The 15,318-nt window shown below is 42.0% G+C and overlaps 1 protein-coding gene across 1 annotated transcript in view; it reads left to right on the plus strand.

The window, feature by feature from the left end:
- Nucleotides 1-15,318, plus strand: part of ANKK1 (ankyrin repeat and kinase domain containing 1) — a 111,420-nt gene that overhangs the window by 70,587 nt on the left and 25,515 nt on the right. The window contains exon 2 of the mRNA XM_089673076.1: nucleotides 8,303-8,597. Coding sequence (XP_089529202.1) covers nucleotides 8,303-8,597 — 295 coding nt within the window. The remainder of the gene's footprint in view (nucleotides 1-8,302; nucleotides 8,598-15,318) is intronic.

Here is a 15,318-nt window from a genome sequence, read left to right on the forward strand (position 1 = left end):
CTGAGGGGTTAGGTGATAAATTAGATCTCCAAGATCTTGTAATGAGAATTCTAGCTGCTAGTAAAATATGAGTCACTATAGTACGGCAAGATGGAGGGAATCTATCTATACCCAGGTTTAGTATGGTCAAGGCAGGGTCGGGGAAGTAGATAATGCCCATAACTCTAGAGATGATGGAGAAGATTTTGTTCCAGAAGCTAGTGAGATGCCTACAAGTCCAGAATATATGTATGAGATGACCAATTTGGACACAATTTTGCCAGCACATAGGGGACTGAGTTTTAAGAAATTTAAATATACTATATAGTGTGAGGTACCACCGTAAAGCTATTTTTTGGATTAATTCCCAGTGATTTACCCAGTTGCTAGCTTTATTGATATTATTATACAGTATTTCTATAGCGCCAAAGGGTATGCTCAGCGCTGTACAGTAGCAGGGGGGACAGAACATGAGAGAAGACAGTAACAATACAATACACGAGGGGTTCGAGGGCCCTGCTCTTTCGAGCTTACAATCTAGGAGGGAGGGGAAGGTGGTACAGGAGGAAATGGCTGTGGGGGATGCAGTGGTGGGAGGAGTGGAGGAGTTGTTAGGTGAGGTCAGGTGTTAGGTGAGGATTGGGTAGGCTTCTCTGAAGAGGAGGGTTTTCAGGGTGCGCCTGAAGGTGAGGAGGGTAGGTGACAGTCTGATGGATTGGGGGAGGGAGTTCCAGAGGATGGCGGAAGTTCTAGAGAAGTCCTGCAATCGGGCGTGGGAGGAGGAGACCAGGGAGCTAGAGAGTAGGAGGTCCTGTGAGGAGCGGAGGGCACGGGTAGGGTAGTATTTGGGCATCAGGTCAGTTATGTAGTTTGGGGCGGCGTTGTGAATGGCTTTGTAGGTCAGAGTTAGCAGTTTAAATTTGATGCGTTGGGCAATCAGGAGCCAATGAGGGGATTTCATAGACTTTATAGATAGCTTTAAATGAATGATGCCATTGTTGCTCTGTGTAAGAGTTGTTTAAGTCTTGCTCCCATTTCAAATAGGGAGAGGTCTTGGAAAATGTGTGTTTGTCCTAGAAAATATTGCAAAATAAGGAGATACCTTTACATGAGGCAGGAGCAGGGGTGGACTGACCATTTGGAAACTCGGGCACTGCCCGAGGGCCTGGGGTCAGTAGGGGGCCCCATGAGATGCCCCTGGTACCTTTTTCATAGGCTTTTTTGAGTTTGGGCAAGGACATAGGGGCCCCATAATCCCCTATTGCCCGGGGGCCCCATGAGTTGTCAGTCCGCCCCTGGGCAGGAGTTGTGGTAAAAAAATTTCCAGCTAGCTTCATGAAAGGAGACCAAATGGGTAGGTATACAATAGATTAGAGAAAATGTTTTATATGTAGATCATTCTAAAATTCCGAATGTGAGATATGGAATTCATTCACTAAATTTTCAAATGTTTTCAGTTTTCCTTCAGCATATAAATAGGACATGTTTGTTATTCCCTTACTTGTCCAGTTTATTAGGGAGATGTTAGAAATTGGGGCTTCTAATGTAAGTATAGATGTTGAGATATCTCACTTAGTAGAGGAGGTTTGGGAAATAGAGTACAATCTTCTCCATGCTGTTAAGGATACTTGGATGGTCGGTTGAAGGTGAGATAATGAGTATGGAGTCCAAATATCATTGATTAGGAAGGAGTGTAAGTTATGTGTAGGCCAAAGTCATGATTAAGTAAATACTTTTTGAAAAACAATATTTGTGTTTAGAAGGTGAGTTGTTCTTTTTTTCTTCATTGCATCACTTGAAGTATTCCAAAAATATAAGCAAGAAGAGGCCTCAGGGTTTAGTATGTTGTATGAGACCTGTGTGTCAATGGTGAATTTTAACTTTAGGGTCAAACTGTAAATTTTATTTAAGTGTGGGGGATCTTTTCATTTTATGTCACATGCAAAATAGCTTAACAATTCTATGCCCCTAGGCAAAACTAAAATAGTTAAAAGTGCAACTGCATTCGTAGAGAATTAATGAGAATGACAGCAAGATTAAACTCTTGCACTCATTACAGAACTCTAGGATTACTTTTTAAGTACCTAATTAAATTGCTATTGGATCTGGACAGTGATATTAATACCTTTTCAATAGGTAATGTTACAAAGTGTACTTGAAAGCAATATGAGATGAAACAGTACAACAATTATTCTGCTGGTAAAAGTATACCATTACTGTGGTATGGGGGAAAAAAAAATCTAATTTTTATGCAATTTCATTTGAAGAAACAGATTCTGTATTTTGTTACTTAGCTTTTAAGTAATTTATCATTGTTCAAAAACACTTACAAATGTGACATTTTGTTACATAATTCAGATTCTTGTAATGCGCCATTCCTGATTTGATGGGGGATACTCTTGTGGCAGCAGGCATGTCAACACATTGCTCTATGGTTAAAGACATCCTCATAATCACAATTTTGAAATGTATTGTGTTCTTGAGCTCGTAAAAAGTAATTGTGCGATAACAGTTTAGATAGATGATGTTTAATAATTCCAAACCATGAGAATGTATATTCATCATAATATGAAGGCAATTTAAGGTTCTATTCTGAAAACTGCAAAAAAAAAAATATGTGCAATGCATTGTACAGTAATCTAATGGCAGCATAATTTAATCAGGATATGCTTTCTTCATATATGGAGGAGATACAGTGGTTTAGTGCAGGGCTTGAAATTTCCCCTCGCCCGCTCGCCAAATGCGAGCACAGATGGAGCGGGTGGCTTGCAATGGAGCGGGTGGCTTGCAATGCGATCCCCGGGCATTGATTTGCATTCCACTTGCGTTCTAAGCCTCGTTGTGAAGCAGACTTCCAATTTCCGACATTCGGTTTCTTCTTCGCCACCACGGGGGACACGAGGAGAGGCCCGCTTTCCTCTGCCTTGGGGGACATGAGGAGAGGCCTGCTCTCCACCATCTTGGGGGACACAAGGCCCGCTCTCCATCACCTTGGGGGACATGAGGCACGCACTCCACCGCCTTGGGGGACACGAGGCCCGCTCTACACTGCCTTGGGGGACACGAGGCCCACTCTACACCACCTTGGGGGACATGAGCCCCGCTCTACACCACCTTGAGGGGCACGAGGCATGCTCTACACCGCCTTGGGGAACACGAGGCCCGCTCTGCACTGTCTTGGGGGACACGAGGAGAGGCCCGCTCTCCACCGCCTGGGGCGACACAAAGAGAGGCCCACTCTACACTGCCTTGGGGGACATGAAGAGAGGCCCACTCCACCGCCTTGGGGGACACAAGGCCCACTCTTCAACACCTTGGGGGACACAAGGAGAGGCCAGCTCTACACCGCCTTGGGGGACACTAAACTTTAGTTCTATCCAAAACAAGAAAAAAGGGGAGGCAATATCTATAATGTCATTAAAGGTACCACATCCTAAACTGAATATATATATAGAGGAACTCTAACAGAAAAAAAAACAAAACAAAGCACTTGAAAGTTACCACGTCATAACAATATTAACCACTTGCCCTCCAGAGGATTTCCCTCCTTCCGGACCAGGTCATGTTTTGCAATATGGCACTGCGTTACTTTAACTGACAATTGCACGCTCATGCAATACTGTACATAAATTTAATTTATGTCTTTTTTTTCCCCACAAATAGAGAATTATTTCAGTGGTATTTTACCACCTCTGTGTTTTTTATTTTTTGTGCTATAAACAAAAAATCGACAATTTTGAAAAAAAAACAATATTTTTGACTTTTTGCTATTAATCATGTCCAGTAAAAAATCTAATTTTGTCATAAATTTAGGCCAAAATGTATTCTGCGACATGTCTTTGCTAAAAAAAAAAAAATAAGTGTAAATTAATTAGTTTACGTGAAAGTTATAACATCTACAAATGATGGTATATATACTGGATTTTTTTTTCTACTAGTAACGGCGGCGATCAGCGACTTATAGCAGGACTGCAGCAGGCATTCTGACACTGGGGGGAACTGACACCAATACAGCGATCAGTGCTAATAAAAAGCATTAACACTTTACTAATGGCACTGGGCAGGAAGGGGTTAACATATGGGGCAATCAAAGGGATAACTGTGTGCTATTTTGCTATATGGGCTGTGTGTGCTTTACACTGTATGGCTCTGCTTTGCAGGAGCTGACAGGGGAGAGATCCATATTCTTTACATACAGGTCTCTCCCCCGTTAGAAATGCTTGGAGATTGCTGGGTGCCTGCAGGGAGTCACTGGCCGGGACCCAGTGATTGACATCCGAGGCCTCGAATGGCCAGGAACTGCAAAATCACATATAAGATTTTGCGCACCCGTACTGCCTTGCAGCAGTATTTCTGCTATAGTGTGGCGCCAAAGCGGTTAATCGACTTGGGTACAATCAGCATGTTGGATTTTTAGTATGCGTTTAATCCTAGCAGCTATAGCTGCTAGCAGTAATCACTGTGGCTCCCTGCTCCCCCTCCACAGAGAGAACACAATAGCTCCTCGGGAGGGATTCTCCCATAAACAGTGACTGTGTTGATGAGGGAATCAAGTGATTTTCTGCAATTGCATAATCTATGGCCTGCTTAACTGCCATTTAACTTGTACACATTAGATAACCAAATGCTTTATCAATAAGACATAACTTCAAGAAACACCAATTAGTACAGATACAGTATAACCTGAAGCTTCCGGCAAATGGTTTAAAAACATGGATTCTCTTTTCATTACATCAGTGATCATCACTTGATGTATGTGAAGGTGCTTCTTGGCAAGAGCAAATAACAAAACACTATCACTATGCAAAAAGGTGCTTTAATTGTGCTACATAGGCATTTGAAGGGTATTTCATAAGAATCCTATTGTAATGTATGTAACTGACAACATATGAAAAATGGTGCAAGCAAGTTAGTTTTTTAATGCAAAGTACAGAAAGAGAATACCCACTATGCACTTCTATGTTTACAATGGTGTCAATGGTAACAGTGATTTTATCAATGATATCATTTTTTAGAAACATACAGAGTTATAAATACTAAATAATTAGTATTTGTGATGACTACAACAGTAATAAAAATCATGTAATGCTTTCTTTCTACGGACAACTTGTAGGCTATTGAGGAATCTGGCATTACTGGTTTATTTTGCAACTCTTCTCAGCTCATCCACCACAGTTACTACCTTTTGTTCCACTTGCCCCACCCAGGGGCGGACTGACAACTCATGGGGCCCCCGGGTAATAGGGGATCATGGGGCCCCTGTGTCCTTTCCCAAACTCAAAAAAGCCTATGAAAAAGATACCAGGAGCATCTCATGGGGCCCCCTAGTGACCCCGGGTCCTCGGGCAGTGCCGAGTTTCCAAATGGTCAGTCCACCCCTGGCCCCACCCTATTAGATTGTAAGCTCTTATGAGCAGGGCCCTCTTAACCCTCTTGTATATTACTGTATTGTAACTGTACTGTCTACCTCTAAATTGTAAAGTGCTCTGCAAACTGTAAGCACTAAATAAACCCTGAATAATAATATCGTGATAATCCAAAATTTCCCATTAACATGAATACATGACATTTGATATCATATTGCAATAAGGAAGAATTCATATAAAGCACACAACAAAAATCAATAAAGTAAGATACTCTATATGACCAAAAGTTTTTGTTTACCTGACCATCTTTATGGGCTTGTAGGACATCCCATTGAAAAAAAAACCCATAGGCATAATTATAGTAGTCGCCACTCTTATGGAAAGGCTTTCTACAAGATTTTAGAGTGTGCCTGTGAAAACTTATGCTGATTCAGTCAAAATAGCATCATGGGTCATGGGCATGGGCACTTTGAAGACCATTTGACTTTCTCCACACCAAACCCATCAAACCATGTTTTATGGATCTGGCTTTGTGCAAAGGGGTGCAGTCATGCTGAAACAGAAAGGGGTCTTACTGAAATTGTTGTTACAAGGTTGGGAGTGCATAATTGTCTAAAATATCTTTCCACCTTCTATGGGAGTACTCAATAATTGGTAGGGGCTACAAACCTTTGAACATATAATGTACTTCTATGGGAGTATTCAATAATTGGTAGGGGCTACATACTTTTGAACATATAATGTACTTCTATGGGAGTACTCAACAATTGGTAGTGGCTACATACTTTTGAACATATAATGTACCTATCACAATGCCAGTGTGTTGCTAAAGAAGTAAATCAAGTAATTTTATTTTACAAATGGATGTGTTGCAACAGTATTAGTAACACAAATAATCTGAATTAATACTTGTGTAGTGCTACCCTAAAAGGGCCGCTGGATGATTATGGTCAAAGCACAGTCACTACATTTCTCCTGATAGCAGCAGCACAGATAATGATGATGAGCAGAGTTCTTCTTTCTCAGTAGTGCAGAGGCTGCCAGCACACACAGAGCACAGTTTATGTACAGAAAGCAATCTAGAGGATGTCTTTTTGTGATTTTATTGTTAAATAACTTGGAAGGGGTGTAGGCAGAGGTGTATTTACCACAAGGCATTTGCCTAGGGCGGCATTTTTCAGGGGGGCAGCACCGCCCCTCAGAAGAAGGGATGGAAGAAGGGACACATGCGGCATGGGGACCTGCATGTTTCATTATGGTGTATACACAGCCCGACTTTCATTCCCAGGGATGTCCTGTGAAGGTGAGTAACTTTCTCTCTCTCGCCATGGGCAATGGTGACTGGTGTATGGGGGGCAGTGGTAGTGGAAGACTCTCTCGGGTGGGGGGCAGGGGTGTTGTTGGTCAATGTCAGGCTCTCTCTGCGGGGGGGGGGAGCGCAGATTTTTGTGTTGCCTAGGGCAGCACAAAACCTAAATACACCACTGGGTGTAGGGTAGTATGGGGTACTCATGAACCACTAACAGAAGCAGGAGTACACACTTCTCTATGTTACAAACTTCAGAAACAGATCTTCTGCCCAGCTCAGAATATAATCATCCCGTGAGAGACTAGAAGAAGCTAGAAGTATGTACATTTTTTACTCCAGTTCAGAGGATGGTTCTCCTATGAGAAATTAGAGAAGACTATTGTATGAACTTCTCAAGAGAGCAACTACTTAACCCAAGCCTATGGTAAAATCTTTCCACAAAAATAAAAAGGACTAATAGATATGTACTTCTCAAGAGAGGAACTACATGGCCCAGTAATCCTAATAGTACACAGCCATCAAGATCTTGCAGTAAAGCAGTACTCAGAAGGCTAGGGTTGCAGCTGCGCCCATTCAGCTTCCTCCAGGTACCTTCCAGAGAGGCTTTGTGGACTGGATCCTTAGGTGAAGTCTTGGAGTGTTAAAAAAAACCTTCTGGTGTAGGCCGTCAGCCCTGCCACAGCCAGGACCTTGGACAGCAACTTGAAATAATGGAACAGCTTTGGGTGGGAGGTAGCCAACCCCAAGCTAAACAGATGGAATCTCTTCAACAAGAATACCCTCATGCTCTAAAGCTATTTATTACACTCCTCATCCATCTTCTGGGCACACCTCCCCAGGGATTGGCTGCAGCTCAATAAATATTCATCCTTCCCATTTGCCTTGCTCTACTCCTGTTTCAACACTTTCTAGAAGATAGGGAAGAGCAATTAAACCTACAGCCTGTGAAATTCATAACAGCCAAAAGAAATAAAAAATTGCCCCAATGATTGCATTTGAGCAAAAAAGAATGAAATTTACATAACATCCTAGAAACCTAACTAGGAGTGTGCTTGTGATAAAATTATAAAAACCTAACTAGGAGTGTGCTTGTGATAAAATTATAAAAACCTAACTAGGAGTGTGCTTGTGATAAAATTATAAAAACCTAACTAGGAGTGTGCTTGTGATAAAATTATAAAAACCTAACTAGGAGTGTGCTTGGCACAAAATTATAAAAAAGGGACTAAATAATTGTTCATTCAGCATACTGACCTATAACGTTCTGATTAATCACTATAAGGAAACACTTATTGTAGTTTTGCATTTGCAGATATGACTGAAGAGAAAATGCGTGGCATAAAATCAAACTTCAGTGATTGCTGGGCTGCTACAAATGTTGCAGCCTTTACATTTTGATATTTCAGGTGCTACAGGAGATGTAAAAAGGTTCATAGCAAAATGCCAACTTCAGACTTGTCAGAAAGAAGGGCACAGACCAAAAAAGATTTCAAGCTTACGAAACGTATTCTTACTTTGCAGGGTAAAATATTTATCATGGTAAAGCAGGCTATCAGCGACCATTATAAGCACTTAATGATTGTTTGATTGAATTCCCTTTTTTAGAAAACATTAATGATAAAGTTTTATTTCAATTTTATTTTTGCAGCACAACCTACAACAACCTAATGGAGGAAGCTTCTAAGATGGAGAAGATAAAGTTCAGATACATTGTGCAAATTTATGGAATTTGCATTGATCCGCTTGGAATTGTGATGGAATTTATGGAAAATGGATCTCTTGAGAAGCTCATCCCAACACACACCCTCAGCTGGCATCTCAAGTTTCGCTTCATCCATGAAATAGCACTAGGGATGAACTTCCTCCATATAATGAACCCACCATTACTCCATTTGGATCTAAAGCCCGGAAACATTCTTCTGGATGAACATTTACATGTCAAGGTAGATTATTGTCTAAAGCTGATTTTGTTTTTTTCTTTAGGATTTAAATAAACAAAATGCATACAACTGTAGAACTATTTTCTAAATACATGCCAACATTTCATAAATTACTGTAGACATCTCAAAAGAACTATGAAGATGTTTCATTTTTTGGAGATGGTGTTGGTGAATTAAGTTTTCTCTCTACCTGCAACTCACTCATTCCTCAATACTATTGCTTTATACTAACTCTACCAACTTCAATACACCGGCTTTTTTCTAACTAAAAAAAAAAGTGTATGCATGGCCAAAAAAAAATTATTGTAATTTTATTATTATTGTAGAGTGCTCAAAAAGATTTAATAATGTGATCAATGATTTCTATATGAAAACGTTCTGAAAAGGAAAACATACCTGTTGCTCCTGGCAAAAACCCAACCTGGATGTCACCTCAATTTACAGAATGATTATCCTGACACAATACCCTTGAAATGGCAAGCTGGGTTGTCTCAACGTCAGCCAGGGGTATCCCTAGAGTTGGTGTCACCCGGTGCGATAACACTTGGTGACATCCCCTCCGACGATCCCCACAGTATGGATCGGATCTGCGTATTAAGCATAATGGATCAGACTCCGATCCATTATGCTTCCCAATCCACAGATCCTATCCATCCTGCGGGGATTGCAGCTTTCTTTACAACTTACCTTTTCATGGAGCTGGTCCAGTTTCACACCGTATAGGTTGCATGCCGACGATCCCCACAGGATGATTCGGATCTGCGGATTGAGCATAATGGATTGGAGTCTGATCCCTTATGCTCCCCAATCTGCAGATCCGATCCATTCTGCAGGGGATCGGATCCATCCTGTGGGGATCATCGGCTTGCTTTACAACTTACCTTTTCTTGGAGTGGGTCCGGTGTCACCCCGAGCAGTAGGTGTCACCAGGTGCGGCGCACACCCCCCGCACCTGCCTCGGGACGCCACTGGCATCAGCTATTTATGTCTGGACACCTAAGTGATGTGCAGCAAATAAGTACACATACACGCAGGAAGTGACAGGGAACGTCAGCACAGATTTCCTAGCCAACTTAAGTTTCAGAGGCTAATTCTGGGCTTTAGAGAACACATCCAGATGGGTGAAAAAAATGACTGTTGTCAGAAATTGAGAAACTTTTTTTGTTTTTTGTTTTTTTATTTTTAGATTTAGAGAGCAGCTTATCAACAAAGCCATGCCACGTCACACAGTGAGTTCTGGCATGGATTTTTTAAAAAACAAAACCATTTCACACAGTGAGGTGTAATATTTTATTTAAACTACCTTTGGCCAGCAATGTCATATGTTGTAATTACAATCCAATTTCAGCAAAATTAAGTAAGGCTTTGTCCCCTTATAACAACAACGGAATATAGAAGATCATGCTTTGTTGCCATGGAAATTGCCAATTCTCTTTTAATTCATTACAATTTCATTACAGCCTTTCAGCCAGAAATCATATCACTGTCGAAATCTTGCAGTCTTCTCCTCCATAACATTTGTACAAAATGTCCCTTCTTAACCAATGAAACCACCAAGCTACCCATTCACTCCCTTGTTATCTCTCACCACTACTGCAGCTCCCTTCTCGTTGACCTACCTCTACACAGGTGGCTATCCCTTCTTCAGTCTATCATGAATTTTGCTGCCAAACTCATCTACCTTTTCCACCACTCAGTTACACCATCCCACTCTCTCCACTAGCTTTAGTTTGCCCAATGAATGAAATTCACAGTTCTATCAACAACATACATAGCTATTTACAACCTTCTACATCATCAATATTGTCTCAAAATATCACCCAAACTGTCTTGTCAAGACCTCCTGATCTCTAGCTCCCTTGTCTGCTTCTTCCATGCTTGCGTTCTGGACTACTGCAGAGCCTTACCCATCCTCTGGAACCCCCTACCTCAAACTGTCTGGCTATATCCTGCTCTGTACACTTTTAGGCAATAACCAAAAACGTATGACTTCAGGGAAGCCTTGCCCACCTCTACCTAACAACTGAATGTTTCTTTCTTCCTTAACTCACCCTCACACAGTTATCAACTTTTGACAACTTGCCCCTCCTTATTAGATTGTAAACTATCATGAGGGACACCCTGACAGCTTTCTGTGGTAGCAAACCTTTGTAGAACACCAACTCAGGGTTCCCCATGGGTGCATATTCTAAGCCCCAGCTTGTTTCTTCACCAGGCTCCCTGATGGTGGGGATGGACTTACAGCAAGCTGGAACTGGGTCGTGACCCCTGGTACCTCTAGCTGATTTTGCAGAGACCATTCCTGTGTGCAAGGTGAAGATAACAGGAGACAGAAGAGGATCAGAGGAATAAGTCGAGTTCAGGGCAGGCAGTAGGCAAGCAAAAATAGTTGATGAAGCCAGGGTTGGTACACAGAAAGTCAGACACAGAGTACATGTAATTCATGGCAAGCAAGACGCTCAGAGAAGCTGGGAAATTGCGCAGGCAGTGTGGGCTGTTCTGAGCATGTCTTATATAGGAAGGCAGACTGGGATGCCTGCCGGGAAGTGATAGAAGGGAAAGGGATATAATTCCACAGTAGAGCAGGTGATGCCCATAGGTGAACACAGGTGAGTCGCACATGTAAATAAAAACACAGGATAGGGAAGAAAAATCTATTTGGTCACACATCCAATAAAATCACCTTTATTTGGACATATTCAATAATAGACACTCTGCAGCAGGGGTGGACTGACAATGCATGGGGCCCCTGGGCAATAGGGGATCATGGGGCCCCTGTGTCCTTGCTCAAACTCAAAAAAGCCTATGAAAAAGGTACCAAGGGCATCTCATGGGGCTCCCTACTGACCCCTGGGCCCTTGGGCAGTGCCTGAGTTTCCAAATGGTCAGTCCGCCCCTGCTCCGCAGTATACATCATGGTAGGGAAGAAAAATCCGGTTGGCCGCACATCCAATAAAATCACCTTTATTTGGACATATTCAAAACAGACACTCTACAGTAAACAAAATAGGGAACATAGCACTCCAACTAAAGCGTGTCACGCCACCATCAGCGCTTAATCATATGATTGGCTATTATTAAGCACTGATGGTGGCGTGAAACGCGTTATCTGCAGTGCTATGTTCCCTATTTTGTTTACTGTGGAGTGTCTGTTTTGAATATGTCCAAATAAAGGTGATTTTATTGGATGTGCCGCCAACTGGATTTTTCTTCCCTACCATGATGTCTGCTATGAACAGGGCCAGCACCTGCTAGTGTGCAGTGGAGGTAATAAAGATGGAGACCAGCCTTGAGTGGTGACTACTCTTTAACCTCCCTGGCGGTATGATTATTTCCGATTTTTTTGTGCTGAAAGCGGTACCATTTTTTTTGTATGGAAATATGTAGTTTTTTATTGTAGGCTGTAATTTTTAGGAATGATTCACTGAAATCTGTCCGAACAAGAGTCTAGTAAACATTCCGGATATGATAAAACTTGAAACACGAAATCATAAATTAAAATTTAATAAATAATCATAAAAAATAATAATATAATAATAATAATAATATATTTAATTCAATAATATAATCAAACCAAAAACACTCAAATTTGAAATACAGAGGCAAATTCGCACATCACTGAGCAAAGTCGCAAAATCGTTTTCAGTGTCTGATGACGAATTTCCCCACGAATCATTATCACTCAATTCTGCAAGTGGTTCTGATTTACTATCGCTGTTCTCTAGCTGGTCTAAAACTGCTTTTGACCTAAACGAACGCTTTTTGGACCCCATGGACTTTTCTAAGTTTCCAGGCAGAAAGAACAGTCAAAATGCAGGCAGGGCACAGGACAAAGCAGTAGGGACAAAATGTATGTGAAATGCATTGAAACAGCAATGTTTTACTATATAATAATCATTTTTTTAAAAATGACATTTTTAAAAAATTTCAAATTTGCTGCTGGTTCCGGCGCCCGTACGTCCCGACGTCACAGGGACCGAAACACGGAAGCCGGATGCCGGCATCGGCCGGAGGAGATGGCCGGGGACGCTGCAGGGGACACATCGCGGGAGCGAAGGACAAGGTAAGCGCTGCAGGGACTCCCTGAGCAACGCCGCATGGTAAGCCCGAGTGTAGCTCGGGGTTACCGCTCTTGGTACTGAAATTTTACCCCGAGCTACACTTGGGAATACCGCCAAGGAGGATAAATAAAAACACATGTCTGGCACAAACACTGCAGCAAGGAGGTAACAATTTCACAGATGGGAAACTGCAGGCGAAACTGTAACTGTAACTTGTCTTGAATTGTATAGTAACTGTACTGTCTCCCTTTATACCCTTTATATTGTAAAGTGATGGGCAAACTCTTGGTACCATATAAATCCTGAATAATAATAATGATAATAATTATGATAATAAAAGCCAATTAATCTACTACTGAAGAAATACAACAATTCCCTAGGTAAACAATAACTTTCTGACTACTAATAAATGCATTATAGGGACCACTGTTATTTTCTGACCCACCATCATTACCTTAGCTGACAATTTTATAGTGGAATTAAACCCTTCTGTTCTCCTACACCCCGAGGGCATTGCCCTATTAGCCTCTATGTAGATCTGTACCTGCCATGGTGTAGCACACCTGACCAGCCATTTGAAGGCTTGGAAGACAGAAGGAGAGCTGGCAAGAACATATTTGCAGCTGTGGCAGTTATCACCACAGGCATGCCTTGAATGTAGTATACACTGCGCATAGGCTAGTAGGCATAATGTAAATGAATATGCTACATAAAACCACATTGGTAAGTTTGATGAAAGATTTATTAACATTTAATAAACATTTATTGGTTGAGCTTTTAGGTAAACAGTTAAATGGGCACGTATGGTTGTTAACAGTTAAAATCTGTTTCTTATTAAAGTGTTACTAAACCCACAACAGTAAAATCAGTCTGTATATGCAGTAAAGCATGCTTGATATATGCACTGTAAAATCTAAGGGGTTAATCCCCTGCTTTGTGTAAAAATGCCATTTGATCCTGACTTCTCTGCTCCTCCTCTTGTTCAAATGTCCACGTCTTATCTCCTGATAAGACTGACTGAATTGTAGCCATTCTGCACATGCTCAGTTTAGTGTGTATTGCTAGAGAGGGTTTTTTTTTTTTTGATTGGGAGAGTGCATGTGATCAGCACAGGGCCAATCTGCACTGTCCAGACACAGGCCAGAGGTTTTGCATCCTCCTAGAGCAGAAAGAAAACTCCTCCTACAAGCTTTACTATGTGCTCTGCTGGATACTGATAGAAGTCACAAGACTGCTCTAGCTGCTGATGAGAAAAGGTATTTAGCAGTTTATATTTACTAAAATAATTGCAAGTTCTGTGTACTGTGGGAGACCAGATATAGCAAATTCAGGGACCGGGGAGACCAGATATAGTCAATGCAGGGTCCGGGGAGACCAGATATAGTGAATGCAGGGTCCGGGGAGATCAGATATAGTGAATGCAGGGTCCGGGGAGACCAGATATAGTGAATGCAGGGTCCGGGGAGACCATATATAGTGAATGCAGGGTCCGGGGAGATCAGATATAGTGAATGCAGGGTCCAGGGAGACCAGATATAGTGAATGCAGGGTCCAGGGATACCAGATATAGTGAATGCAGGGTCCGGGGAGACCGGATATAGTGCATTCAGGGTCCATGGAGACCAGATATAGTGAATGCAGAGTCCGGGGAGACCAGCTATAGTGAATGCAGGGTCCGGGGATACCAGCTATAGTGAATTCAAGGTCCGGGGAGACCAGATATAGTGAATTCAGGGTCCGGGGAGACCAGCTATAGTGAATGCAGAGTCCGGGGAGACCAGCTATAGTGAATGCAGGGTCCAGGGATACCAGCTATAGTGAATTCAGGGTCCGGGGAGACCAGATATAGTGAATGCAGGGTCCGGGGAGACCAGATATAGTGAATGTAGGGTCTGGGGATACCAGCTATAGTGAATTCAGGGTCTGGGGAGATCAGATATAGTGAATGCAGGGTTCGGAGAGACCAGATATAGTGAATGCAGGGTTCGGAGAGACCAGATATAGTGAATGCAGGGTCCGAGGAGACCAGATATAGTGAATGCAGGGTCCGGGGAGACCAGATATAGTGAATGCAGGGTCCGGGGAGACCAGATATAGTGAATGCAGGGTCCGGGGAGACCAGGTATAGTGAATGCAGGGTCCGGGGAGACCAGATATAGTGAATGCAAGGTCCGGGGAGACCAGATATAGTGGATGCAGGGTCATAATCAGCCAGCCTTCAATATAGCAAAAATACAGAGAAATATAACACAATTTGTAGATTACAACTTACAATTCAGATTTGTTTCCAAGGACTTTGTCTTGTTACTCTGCCTTATTTTACAGGAAATATCCTAGGAATGACATTGAGGAGGATTATATTGACAGATAATATATTTGCATTTTTTTAAAACTTACCCGTACATGCTAGTCCCCGAGGCTACAGCAGTGACATATAATTTCAGCCGCACTCATATTACCAGTTGTAGGTGAAAACACATATTGTACTGTAAGGGGAGATGATGACCTCGGAGGCTTTGCTCTGTGTTATGTTGCACATATTTATGAGGCCACACTTATTCTTTAGACTATTTGCATTGTAAAATTAAATTAGGATTTTTTGTTTCTGCTTTCTGATCATAGGCCCCACTGCATGTATGAACACATTTAATTGTTGCTATAAT

The sequence above is a fragment of the Staurois parvus genome, unplaced genomic scaffold, assembly GCF_062004578.1.
Source record: "Staurois parvus isolate SC_StPar_1 unplaced genomic scaffold, SC_StPar_1.0 ptg000135l, whole genome shotgun sequence".
In the NCBI taxonomy this organism is placed as follows: Eukaryota; Metazoa; Chordata; class Amphibia; order Anura; family Ranidae; genus Staurois; species Staurois parvus.